This window comes from Balaenoptera ricei, chromosome 2 (assembly GCF_028023285.1).
Source record: "Balaenoptera ricei isolate mBalRic1 chromosome 2, mBalRic1.hap2, whole genome shotgun sequence".
Taxonomy (NCBI): domain Eukaryota; kingdom Metazoa; phylum Chordata; class Mammalia; order Artiodactyla; family Balaenopteridae; genus Balaenoptera; species Balaenoptera ricei.
The window spans coordinates 29,392,060-29,405,607 of NC_082640.1; the positions used below are offsets into that span (position 1 = coordinate 29,392,060).

The 13,548-nt window shown below is 54.5% G+C and overlaps 1 protein-coding gene across 1 annotated transcript in view; it reads left to right on the forward strand.

Annotated features, from left to right (window-relative positions):
• Positions 1 to 11,979, forward strand: part of ADARB2 (adenosine deaminase RNA specific B2 (inactive)) — a 369,735-nt gene extending 357,756 nt beyond the window's left edge. The window contains exons 8-10 of the mRNA XM_059915331.1: positions 7,245 to 7,426; positions 10,473 to 10,651; positions 11,803 to 11,979. Coding sequence (XP_059771314.1) covers positions 7,245 to 7,426; positions 10,473 to 10,651; positions 11,803 to 11,979 — 538 coding nt within the window. The remainder of the gene's footprint in view (positions 1 to 7,244; positions 7,427 to 10,472; positions 10,652 to 11,802) is intronic.
• The last annotated feature ends 1,569 nt before the right edge of the window (positions 11,980 to 13,548 follow it).

The window sequence follows — 13,548 nt, forward strand, 5'->3', positions numbered from 1 at the left end:
GTAGGAAAGGATAGCTTTATTGCTTTGCCAGGCAAAGAGGGACACAGCAGGCTCCTACCTCGAAAAACTATGTGTCCCCACCCGTGAGGATCTGATGAGGGGTTTATAACAATCCTTCAAGGGGGGTTGCTGACGAGATTAGGCCACGTGCAGGGTCTTAGGTGGTCAGGTTTCCTAAGCTTGATGGGCTTCTCTGGTCCCTTTAATCTCGCCTCGGGTGGTTTCCTGGCTGCTCCTCTCTTGATTAGCAACTGTTCGAATCTGCCCTTTGGCACCCAGGGAAGGTCATGGAGGCTGCAGTCTGTTCCCTAGAGACAAGAAATGGGGGACAGAAAGGCTTTCGTGCCCAGGAGCCCACAGGCCCCCTGGTTTCCTTCCCACCAGTGATGCTCTGTTTAACAAAGTCTACTTAGAAAGCACAGTCCACGTCACGTCCCTGGGCTGAGGAGGATTCTAACTGCTTTTGAGGGGGGACATGCTGGGGACATTGGGATGCCCGTGGCTCTGGGCAGGCAGGGGGCCGCCCCAAATTCATCCAGGAGTTGATGCAGCTCACGGGTAGCCCTGCCAGTCACCTGTCTAGTCCCCAAATCTGGTGGCCCAGATGGTGGGGGACACAATGGGGCAGGAGGGGCCTGGGGGGCATGGCACCAGGTCCCCTCCCCCCACTCAGTCCCCTGGGAGCCCAGCCCACCTTCCCAGGACTTTCCTCAGGTGTTCCCTGAGCATTCTCCTTACTCTCCTCTGTCTCTGTCTCTCTCTCTGTCTGTCTCCCCTGTCCCGCCTTCCTCCCTGGACAAGCCCAACATCTCTACCTCTCTCCCTGCAACCCCCGTGAGGCCCTCCCCCTCCTCGGCCTCCCCTCCCCCTGCACCCCGTGTCCGGCACTGGAATCCTATTCACCCCCACCATCTGCTTCTGCGTCTAAGGTCTGACCCTCAGGGGATCGCTGGTGCCACCGTGAGGGGTGCATGTGCAGGTTAGGGTCCCGTCTCTGCAGGTGGGCACCCATCTATCGCCCAACGGGAGGTGGGAGCAGAGACGTCCAGCTCTGCAAGGTGCCGAGCGAGGCTGGACTGGAGCAGAGATGGGGCAGGCGTGGGGTTTCCTTCGTGATGACGGCCGTGCTCAGAAACGCAGAGTCGGGGCGAGGCTTTCATGGACGGGGCAGTGGAGGGGTGGCCCCCGACCATGCTGGACAGTGGGCAGGACTCACACAGGCTGAGCGGCTGGGTCAGACCTGGCCCAGGACCCAAGCACGTGGAAGGGGTCGACCCTATGGACGGAAGCTCTGTGCAACGTTCCCACAAGTCCAGTGGTCAGGGTGGCCTCTCAGGGAAAAGGGCTGCGTTATGTGAATGTCATTATCATCAAACTCACTCCAAAGACGTGGGAACCAGGCCCAGGCTGCCCCCCTCCCTAAACCGGGTGCACAGCCAACAGAGTCTGCAAGCGCATGCAGGTCCCCAGGCTCCTGGGGGCACATCACGCTCAGCATCGTGTGCAAGCACACCTGGGGCGTCACCGGGAGGTTGGAGAGTCTGACGGACCAGCATCAAAGCCAGGATGCGCAGCACCGCAGACTGGATGCGGGCAGAGCACCCCGGCCGCAGAGAGCTTTCTCCCCCTTCCATGGAAAAAACACCCGAGGCCGGAAGTGGGGATACACCAGCTACATTTTTACCCTTTAAAAATAATTTTGATGCTGACATAGCAGAAAACGAAATCTAATTTCGTCTCTTTGGAACAGAGTCGTTGGAATTCCCAGGAAAATTCTTGGGCCATGAAAGTCTTTTGAAAGTGAGATTTTTGGCCTAAAAGGAATTTTAGTTAAAGCCCTGGAGCAAAATACTATCTTGCAGATAAAAGCTGGTTCCAATGCTCTCAAGGGATAGTGGATACCTCTCCCTTGGGTGAAGGGCTGGCTTCCATCCAAAACAGAACCAAACCTGAGATTCTGTGGCCACAAGATCCTAAATGCACCTAAGGCTACACGTTCTCATGCCTCCAGATAAAGGGAAAGTGTGATGGGACCATCTAGTCACACCGACTGGTGGAAACAGCCCACAGGGAGCGGCATCACACATCTGAAGTTCCCCTCACCCCCCATTAAAACATAAAAGACAGTAAGAAACATTAGGAGACTTGAAAAGTAAAAAAGACGACCAGCCAGTATCCCAGCCGTCACCGAAAACAGCAGGCACCTTGGCTATAATCGCCTTAGCCTTTCTCCTAAACGCAGGCTTTTTCCTGTCATCAGGATTTTGCTGCTTCGGGCAGTTTGCTTGCAGTCCATCACTGAACACTATGATCCTGGCTCCTTTCAAAGTCTCGGGCATTGAATCCATGTGCAAGGCTGGGGGCACCTCCCTGCTGCTGGATCCCTGGGTGCTCACAAGTGGTTGCTCCGTGCACCATGTTTCTAGAAATATCTCTGTGCAGAAGCGTTTTTCCAGATCTCCTAGTACAGACTTAGGACATACTCCCCAGGGTGGAGTTACAGAGCCCAGGGTATGGGGCAAACAGAAGCAGTGGGGTCTCCTAATGCCCCATAGCAGGTGGCATGGGCCCAACGGTGGCCCCAAAAGATATCCTTGTCCCCAGACCCTAAACCCGTGAGTGTGGCCTTACCAGGCAGGATTAAGCCAAGGATGGTGAGAGAAGGTGGCCTCTAAATGCAGCTACTGTATCCTCGTGAGCGAGGCCTTGGGGACCTGGGGACAGACGCCCAGAGCAGGTGCACAGGGGAGGCCACAGAGACGGAGGCGGGGCCCAGAGGGACGCATCCACAAGCCTCTGAGCGCCAGGTGAGCGAGGCCTGGGGGTGAGGTCTCCCCGGTGCCCCCGGGCTGCCACACCTTCACCTAAGACCTCTGCCTCCAGGACCATGAGTAAATTTCCGATGTTTCAAGCCCTTCCCCACCCACCTCACCCCCTGCCCCAGGAAACCAATGTAACCACGTAGGAGACACCACTCACTTGGCTCAACTCATGTGGTCTTTGCAAAATTACAGAACCAAAGTCATAGTGAAATCTATTCCTAAAATGCCACCGCTCATGCCAGGCTGGTGCAGACCCAGGGAAACTGCAGAATGTGGGTTGTTTCACCAGGTCCAGGAAACTCGACCTTCAACCCACGAGTTAAGGTTGGAGGCGCCTCAAAGGGTTGGATTTTCCTGCAGCTCAGGGATAAAACAGACCAAGCCCTGCGCCTCTGTGAGCCCAGGACAGATGACAAGTGTCACCGTGAGGCCCATGTTCCCATGGACATGGCCTGGCTTTTGGGACGTAAGAAGCCGATCTTAACTGTCACTAACAGGAAACACCGGCCACCTGAAAGGACACGCGAAACAGGGAGGGGTTTTTGCTCTAAGAATCGAGAGGCAAGTAGCATATAAAAATCTAAATCTTCTGGAACTAATGTTCCTTTAGATATGGTTTCTAATTTTAAGCACCAGAGCTTGATTATCGATTGCAATGTGTCTTTAAATGAACAGATGAAAACTTTCTCCATAAAAATAAACTGTAAAGAATTACGGCTGCTCTCCGGGGACCGAGGCCCCATCTGACTCCCCGCACTGACATCTCAGGCTGCAAGAGTTCCCCCCTCTGAGAGTGGGGACCTGGCTCCGCACCCAGCCCACCTGGCAGCCGGATGGTGTTACCTACAGCTCTGCTGAAATCAGGAGGGAATACATTCATACTTCCAATCTCCAAATATGGGTCATTTTAAAACCACTGCTCTTACTAAACGCCCAGCCCCAAATGTTCCCAGCTTGGTGTAATAACCACTGCTCTTCCTTTACAGAAGACCGTGGTCACCTTACTGCAGCCTTTAGGGGAAACTTCACCCCATCTCCAGTGGTGAAGGTACAACCGTGTATCTCAGATTGGGACTCGAACCTCGCCAAAACCCACGGTCTTTTAACTGAGATCACACACCTGGTTTCAGGACTTAACGAAGCTCAGGTTCTTGAAGTCTCGTCACAGAAAGCATTCAGTGAGAGACAAAGTGATAGGTAACAAGTGGATTTATTTAGAGAGAAACATGCTCCACAGACAGAGTGTGGGCCATCTCAGAAGGTGAGAAAGGCACCAGGGTATGGGGTTGTCAGTTTTTACAGGGATGGGTAATTCCATAGGCTAACGAGTGGGAGGAGTATTCCAGCTATTTTGGGGAAGGGGTGGGGACTTCCCAAAATTGGGCCACCACCCACTTTTTGACCTTTATGGTCTGGCTTTGGAACTGTCCTGGCGCCTGTGGGTGTGTCATTTAGCTTGCTGATGTGTTACAGTGAGCATATACTGAGGCTCAAGGTCTAGTGGAAGTCGACGTGTCTGCCATCTTGGACCCATTTGGTTCTAATCAGTTTATGTCATGTCCTTGGGCTATGTCATTCTTTTAAAAGTTGTGCCCTGCCCCTCTCCCTCCTGTTTCAAAGGTAGTGAGTGATAAACTCAGGAATATTCGTCCAACATAAGCGTGGTAACAGTGATGACACGCCCGCATCTGCCGCCTCTGCTACTCCTGCAACAATGCTGAGACGGGGACACAGGTCTGAGGCAGCAGCCACCCCCCGGTCCAGCCCCCTGTCCAGCCCCCAGGACACTGCAAAGGGCTGAGAAGCACCGTTGCTGCAAAACAAACTAGAAATTAGGTGACCAGGAGACATCACGAACATTGAGGGAAAGCAGAAGAGGGGCTAAGTGACAACAAAAGACACGGACGTCACCTGGACCCGGCAGACTGACCCCCAAGTCCATGCTGCCTGCTTTGTGCCTCACCCGGCTCATAATGGAACTGCCTGGCACGCTGGAAACGCTGATGCCGGCTGCACCCAGACCAGTTCCATCCCGGCCTCGGGGGTCCTAGCAGCAGGAGGCCCCCGAAGCCGCCCCAGATGAGCCCAGGGCGCATGGCGTTGTACTCACAGCTGTGCCTCAGCCTGAGTCACCCAGCTGCACCGTGACCTTTCCCAGTGGGTGTGATTGTGCCTCCAGGTCACGGGCAAACCTGCCCACCGACAAGGAGGGAAGTGAAGTAAGGATGGATTTGGTGATGTTCAGACCTCACTGTCACGTTCGACCCGCACCTCCTCCCGGCGGCCGTGCCTCGGGGGTGAAAACGGCAGACAGGGACCCCGACCACCCACAGTCCCCGCACCTGTGCCCGCGGTTCTCGGTCTCACGCCCCGGGCGCACAGGCCCGGCCTGTCTTAGGTGGGGCCCATCCTGGGACGGTCCCCGTCAGTCCTCGAGGTACAGAGATTGTCTCTCAGTTAAAGAAAACAGCCTTTTCCCAAGATCTCTCCCTCACTTATCTTTGGTATTTCAGTGATTGACAAACAGACAAAAATATACTTATTTAGGGATTATCTATATTGAAAACTAGACCTGGGACTTTTTTCTCTGTCAACACTGCAGTCATGTCAGCTGTTTGAATAAAAGGAGAGGCACTTTTCCGTTCAATCCGGAATGCTGAAAACTCTCCAGTTTGTATTCAGGGCGACATTTGGTTTTATTGATGGTGTTGGCTGAATAAGTTAAACTCCTACAGCCAGGCAAGGAGAAGGCTGATTGTCTCTTTATTGTAAAGGTTATTAGGAGGAGACCAGATACAGAATTTGTTTGTCTTTAGACTTCCCTGCAGAGTCAGAGCCATTCAGATACGTTCCAGAAGTTTTGTTCAAAGCCAGTCCATGGACAGCCTGAAACACAGAGACATCCCCTCTGGAATACTCATCTCATGGTTGGAGAAAGGGCTTTGTTATCGATGGAGAATGTCCATTCCCCTGCTTCTCACGCCTCCAGAAATGTGCTCCCCTTCAACACTTTTGGACGCTTACTCTTTGGGAAAATCACACACTAGATCCCAAGGGCAATTCTCCACTCCTTTCTGAGAGACAGGATGTGACTTACAGAAATGACCACAATTATTTTTTTAAGTGAAGTTATGCAAATCTGAGAGACTAAAGTAAACGTTTCATAAAACCAATGACTGTTTAAATTGTAGGACTAAACTGTTTGTATATAAATATTACCTTTTATATTCCACTTGAGTTTTATGTGGGTGAGCACATTACTTTAATGACCCACACTTAACGGAGGGGGAGCCGTTTCTCAATCCTCGCCAGCCAGATGGCTGCCTCTTCTTGCATGAGATTAGAAGATGTTTCTCACTCACCTCAGTGCTTCTGAGGCAAATTAATATCGCCAGCTAAATTGCTTGTGTTTTTGGAATAAAATTTAAAGAGAATTTTTTTAAGGCAATTGGTGTCACAGGTTCTCGGAGCAGACTGATCTCTAGGTAGGCCTGCTGGTTTGAGCACTCGGTAATTAATGGAAAGAATTCTGTGTTAATTGACTGCTTCGGGAAAGGGAAATAGAATGACTCCTTATTAATCATGAAAGGAAATGTACGGCATGGAGGCACCACATTAATTGCTCTAACCGTGGAGAAATGTTAATTAATGAAAAGAATAATGATGTAAGAAATTAACTGCATAATGCTTGTGCTGATGGAGGCTGGATTTTAAGCATGTTATTTAGAGTGGAAACCACAAAATGTTGCCGTAAATAACAGATACACGGAAAGTTGTTCCACCCAAATTTACGGGGAAATGTCTGACAAGGCTCCTGTCATCTTTGCTGGCAGAAGCAAACACTCACCCAGAGCCTCATTCATGTCAAGGACCACGGCCTCGTCCTCCGATCAGGGCTCCTGAAGTCAAATCACCCCCAGAGCCAAACGAGGTCGTTCACGTCACCACAGTAGGTCCCGCCCACTGCTGAGTTTGACAAAGGGGTGGGGAGGGAGAGTATTTTCCCCTAAACTGCAATCAATTCAATTTCTGATATTTCCCAGCGAACATAAAGAAAAATTCCGATTCACTTTGGAGACAGAGGGTCTTTTTTTAAATCTGATTTTAAGTCCCTGAGAGAATATGTAGCTTCCCCTTCACCTGACAACTCGTTTTCCAGGAAAAGGATCCACGTTTATTCCCACGCAGACCCACCGACACCCGTCCCCCTGACGGCAGAGAGGGGCTCGGGGTCACCAGGGGTCACGAGGCCGAAGCCATGCCCGGTCCACTGTGCTGCGAGCCCCAGGCCAGCTCACACCCCCCACCGCCAGCTGCATGATGGGGACAGTGACACCTCGGGGACAACGGGGCAGAAAGGCCCCCCGTCCCCCCCCAGGTGGGGCCAGTGAGCCAGGGCGCTGACGCCCCTCTCCCCCCCAGGTGGAACGTGCTGGGGCTGCAGGGGGCGCTGCTCTGCCACTTCATCGAGCCCGTGTACCTGCACAGCATCGTGGTGGGGAGCCTGCACCACACCGGCCACCTCTCCCGGGTCATGAGCCACAGGACCGAGGACATCGGCCAGCTGCCCGCCTCGTACCGGCACAACCGGCCCCTCCTCAGCGGTAAGAACAGGTCCTCAAATGCACACACCCCTCCGTCCACAAGCCCCGAGGCCCCCAAGGCAGGCTCTCCCAGTCTGGCCAATGGCCGTTTAAGACTCAGCGAGCAGAACTGCAGAGATTGGATACTTGAAAGGTCAGCCGGGTGCGGAGCATCTCCGGACGACGTTCCAGAGCGAAGGTGTAACAGGATGAGCCCCTCAGACATCACAGTGTCACTTTCAGGGCGGTGTATGCGGGTGCCCAGAGAAATACAGGCAATAAACACACATGTCCAACGGGGCAGGGGGGACCCAGGGCCACAGGCCGCCCCCACCTGATCCAGGAGCAAATTCCTGAATGTTCCCCCAACACCAAACCTGGGAGGGGGATGCCACCCCCAGGCCACCAGAGCCAGCCTGGGGTCATGAGGACCAGGAGTCACGCAGCCGTGAACCACTCTGGCAGCAGCTAAGCTCTCAGCTCAGCGGGAGGGGGTGTTGGGGAGGTAGCCCCACCCGCTGTGACCCCCGTAATTATCCCCGTAATCCACCGCGGCTCCCTCCTGGGCGGTGCCTTGTCTCTGAAGGGGCTGCAAGCCGTGATCTGCGGTGGGGGGCCCTGGGGGCGTGGGCACGTGTAGACCCACAGCGATTGGCCCGTCCGGGGCTTAGACCAGATCCTCCGAAAGAGGAGAGAGAAGATCAAAGAGCCAGTCAAGGGTTGTGGTAAGAGTCAGGCCTAAGAGTTACTCCCAGGACCCTAAGATTGTCCTCAGTTAGAAAACCAGGGGCAATGATGGTGCCCACGGGGTGGCGGTAACTCGCGGGGACAGCTCTCAGCCAGGCCAGCCCCCAAGAGAACACACCTCCCCACTCCCTCAACCCTCCCACGAGAGTCACCAGCCGAGGGCAGCATCACGGACCCCAAAGCTCAGACAGGGCGGAAGAGGATGCTCCCAGTGGGGCTGGGACCGCCCAGGGCTCAGTGGCTATGCCCCAGGTTTCTTTACACACCAGACCCTGTTCCTAAAATCTAAGACCCTCTGCCAAATCCGGGGACCACGTCAGATTCCAGGGGCTCCCAGCGTCCAGGGAGGGGACTCAGCAAACTACAGCGAGGCCGTGGGAGCAGGGGTCGCAGTGCCCATCCAGGACCACAGCCCCACCTTCCCTTCCCGTGACTCGGGCCGACCTGTCGCGGAGGGGGTTCCCTCACCCCTGTCCTCGCCGTGAACGGTGCCTTCGGATCTGACCCAAAGCTGTGCCCATGGCTGTGGCGCCCTACGGCCTGAGCCCGGCAGGTGATGGCCACGTACAACCTGTGGGTGGTTCTCCTCGGGGGTGGGTGCCCAGAGAGGCCTGGTCTGCACGGTGCAGCTACTCACCCTCCACGAGTCCTCCCCAGAGAACAGCTCCACCATTCAGGGAAGGGACCTAACTAAACCCAGCAGCCACCCCCGTCAACGTCAAGATGAGGCACACACCCTGTCACACCAACCACGACAGCTGCTGTTACCTCCATGTACAAATGTGGAAATAGACTCACAGGAATTTAAGTGTGAGGATGCTCTATTTATCAACATGGAGCAAGGATTTGAACCCCGTTTAACCAGAAGGCCAAGTTCTCCCAGCACACCCACTGTGACCCGTGGCAACGGCACCATTTCTTAACCACATAAGAATTAACAACACAAACAAGACCAGCTGAAGAGGTGGCGACATCCACCTCGTGGGAGGTGGGGATGGGAGCCTGAGACCCACGCCCGTCTCCAAGGGGCTCAGTCCTGACTCACCATCATCAAGCAGGGGATGGGAAGGTTTGCCTCAAATTCAACGTCTATGAAACCAGAGTCATTTTCTAAACGGTCAATAATTTCAGTAATTCTGATAAAATATCACTTTGGGCCCAGTTTCAATGTCTTTCTTTCACTTTCCCTTTTCTTCTTTCTCCTTGTTCTTTCTTAAAATGTTGAAGATTAATGACTTCCTGTGGTTGAGCAGCAGAAACAGCTCTGCAGTGGCCCCCAAAGACCTAGAATTCCTGGTGTGGAGCTAAAAGCAAATGTTCAGTTCTTGGGTGTCTAAGTTAAATTTAGTTTCCATCTATGTGGATGAGTCAGGTGACAACTTTTCCATGTGTCCAGCTCCTTGGGTTGCCACTTGCTTCCCAGCACCAGGCTCTGCTTCCCCGTGAGATGCTGCCGGGGCCCCTGGGCCCACCCACCCAGGGCCCTGAGAGGCCCCATCCAGCCGTCCAATCCGTCCACTCGGGAGCAGGAGGCGGGGAAGAAGCAGAGTGTGGATGGGAGCAGCTGCTCAGGGGGCTGGATCCAGGGAAGGCGTCAGGAGGAGCACGGCGGGGTGGGGGGTGGGGGTCCAGGCTGAACATCCTGCAGCACTGTGGCCGTGAACACACATGAGACCAAGGCCCTTCTCTGCTCACTCCTGCGTGACCCCAGTGGGAGCCGGGGTTGGGGGTGGAGCCAGCCCGTCAGCTGCGTGGGGAGTCGGGGGGCATGGAGGGCATGTGGCCGAGGCCCTGGGGTCAGCGCCCCTCCTCCCAGGCCACCATCCCGCATGGTTTAGCATCCTCGGCGGCCCCAGGACTTAGAAAGACCCACTCCCGGTTTAACGCTCTGCGGTCCTTAAATTCAAACCAGGGCCCAGTTTCCAGTCCCCACTGGGCTCCAGTCACCTTGCCGGGTCGGCGCCTTGCACCCTCAGAGCTCGCTTGTTTTCACTCCATTTCGTATCTCGTCAGCCAGACTGTGACCCTGGCGTCTGCCCTGTGGGGAGCGGGCAGGCAGCAGGTGCCCCGTAAACGCACGCTCTCAGCTGGCCTTTATGCGGCCCCATCTGTTCACCAGTCCACGCGACAAACATCCAGAGAAAGGGGGAAACGTGGGCAGAGTGTTATTACAGGACAGCCTTGCATTTAAAATCCTTCGAATCCAAGCCCCCGTGATGGCACTCGGGCCGGCCGTCCACCCCGTCCCACCAGCGTGGGGACCGTTGCCCACCCACCCGGCCAGCAGCGCTCACGCCCGGCGCCCCGTCTCTCCCGGCAGGAGTGAGTCAGGCCGAGGCGCGGCAGCCTGGGAAGTCGCCCCACTTCAGCGTGAACTGGGTGGTGGGCACGGCGGACGTGGAGGTCATCGACGCCACCACCGGCAAGCGGAGCTGCGGCCGCTCGTCCAGGCTCTGCAAGCACAGGCTCTCGGCCCGGTGGGCGCGGCTCTACGGCAAGGTCAGTGGGGCTGGACACGAGCGGGGCCCAGGGAGCTGCCGCTTGGGCAGAGCCAGGGTGACACGGGACACGCAAACCAGCCCCCGTGTCCCTGCCCACCCCCCCGCCAACCCCAGGTGTGGCCCCTCCGAGTGGGGCCCCCGACCCGCAGCAGGGTCTCATGCTGTGGTCCCAGCAATAGGTGGAAAGGGGCTCACTGGTGAACAGCTGTGGCCAGTGCAGCCCGTGAGAAAGTCCATAGAAACTTCGGAGTCCATGTCATTCCAGTTCAGACGGAAGGAAATGGATGCCCAGAAAAGTTAGGTGTTCCCCCAGTTACACGGCGGTGAGTGTCAGGGACGGACTGGCCGGCCAGTGGCAGGTGCCGCCCCCCGCCAACCACTTCCCCGCTCACCGCACCCCCGACCCTGGCGTGTGGGTGGTGAAGCCAGGCCGGGTCCTGCCCCGCTGGACACAGGGGCCAGTCCCCGTCCTCCCAGTGGGCTAGCAGGCGACTCCGCCTGGGACGCTGCCTTCATTCCCACGGCCCCCTCGGCCTCACCACCCACGCCAATTTGACCCCCTAAACCTCCTCGAAAAAGAAAAAAATTATGCACAGCTTGTGTTGTTAATAGCAGACAAGTTCTGTGTTTATTTTTTTCATTAATCACTCACACTTCTTGTGAAGTAAAGTCTCCCTAATAACTAGGTTTTCCAGGGAATCACAGAATTGCCTGATAGAACTGGGAAATTTCTACTGTTACTGTCTTTCTTTTTTTGGAATTTTATATGAAATTTTATTTATCAATAGATCAAATTAGAGAGAATAGATATTTTTCTTTGTTACTGAGGCATAATTGACATACGAACAGTGTATATATTTAAGGTGCACAACTGGATATTTTGATACGTTGTGAAATGACCCCAGAATTGCACTAATTGACTCACGCAGCCCCTCCCATCATCCATGTGGTGAGAGGACTTAACCTGAGATCCACCCTCTTGGCAAACTCCAAGCCCACGTGATGATCTCGCTGCTTTTCTGTTTAAAGGAAGAGAGAAGGAAAAGTGACTGGCAGGGCCAGTGCCTGCTTGCCAGGCTTGAGCGGTCCTGCTGGTCGGGGCCCGTTCCTGGCGAGGGCTCACCCGTCCTCTCTCGTTCTGTCCCACAGCTGAGCACACGGATCCCAAGCCACGGAGACACGCCATCCATGTACTGTGAGGCCAAGCGGGGGGCACGCACCTACCAGGCTGTCAAACAGCAGCTGTTCAGAGCATTCCAGAAGGCCGGCCTGGGCACCTGGGTGAGGAAGCCGCCAGAGCAAGACCAGTTCCTACTAACGCTGTGAGGCCCCGGGCTGGCCCCACGCAGCGGGCGAAGCCGTGTGTGGGTGTGTCATGCCCTGACGGTGCTGATCTGTGCTGTGCATTCGTTTTCCTTTGGTGTTCAGAAACACACGCGTGTCTGAAGCTCAGATGAGCAAATAGCCTTGCGTTAGGGACATGCTGCTTCTCCGACGGCTGCTCCCAAGGTGCCAGGACCGAGATCGCCCACCACACCCGCCTACGCACAAACGGCTCTCCCTCCTCCGTGTGTCCAAGGGAATTTCCATTTGGGCCAGAGGGTCTGAGTGGATGCCTTGAAAAGCAGTGCCGAGGCTTGGCCGGTGAGAACCAACCAGGCCCATCCCCGACGCTTCCCTCCCCGCCACGCACCTCCTGAGCGAGGGGTTCCCACGAGCACAGCGTGTGTGAGACTTCAGGATAAGCCACAAGTGAAGAGAAAAGCCATGGGCTCCTCCCCAAAGAAGCCAGTAAGGACGAGCTATCATATTCATTACTATTTAAGTTTTTCACTCCACCTCCTTTCAAAATGATTTGAGACACATGATATTAAAGAACCCCTAAAAGAGGAACAGAGAGTGAGACCATTCTTGCAGAGAGCAAAGGAACAGTTTCCAAAGCACCCGGGGGCCAAGATTTAGGGCGTGAAGAAACCACTGCTACACGTCCTGGTGACGAGGGTCCCAGATGCGCAGCCCGGGGCCCCACGCCCATGGCTTGACGCAGCTGCTTCCCTGGCAGATGATGACCCGACCACATGGACAAGGTCTGAGCTGATAGGGTCCCCCCCAGGGAATCAATCAGGAAACCAAGTCCCAGACCAAGTCCTGCCTTTTTAACTGAGTTTTATCAGACAGCAAGCACAGAAACTCACAGAACCTTCCCCTTAGGCCTGAGGGGCCTCCAGCTCTCTCATCTCAGTTCTCTGATCTCCATCCTGAACAACAAAAAAATTCACTTAAAGCAGCTGCAAAAGTGCAAGAGGCAGAATTCTGCCCCCTTTAGGTTCCCTCGAGCACACGGGGCATCCGGGGTTGAGTGAGGGGCGGGATCCTGACCTCCTGTCCACGCAGGAGGGTGGCACCCCCATGACATCTTGAGTCCATCATATGCCTTGAATTGTTTCACCGCCGAGGACTCATTTCTGGCTCCATCATGCTGGTTAACCAGCCTCTCGTTCCTCCATCTAAAAGATCCACATCTGAGATTCATCGTCCAGAATATAAATAGCAAAGCTCTGTAGCAGCCTGGGCACCTCACTTAACCCGAGAAAGGCAAGTGCAGCATCACAAAGATCTCATAACAACGGGGCAAAAGCAAAACAAAGTGAGTTGTAGGTATTGTCACAAGAGAACAAGAAGTAGAGATACTAAGTATGGAGAGAAACTTTTCCTGGGATTTAATATAAAGTCAAACTTACTCAAGTTCTTTTATAAGAGAAAACGGGCCGGGTATTTGACAACTTCTCCAGCATAAAGTTTCAAGAGAGATGAAAATGGTTTTGCAAATAGATGACTCGTATTAATCTTTCATACAAATCGAGGAAATAAAATCTTAATTCAGTACAAAAGCTA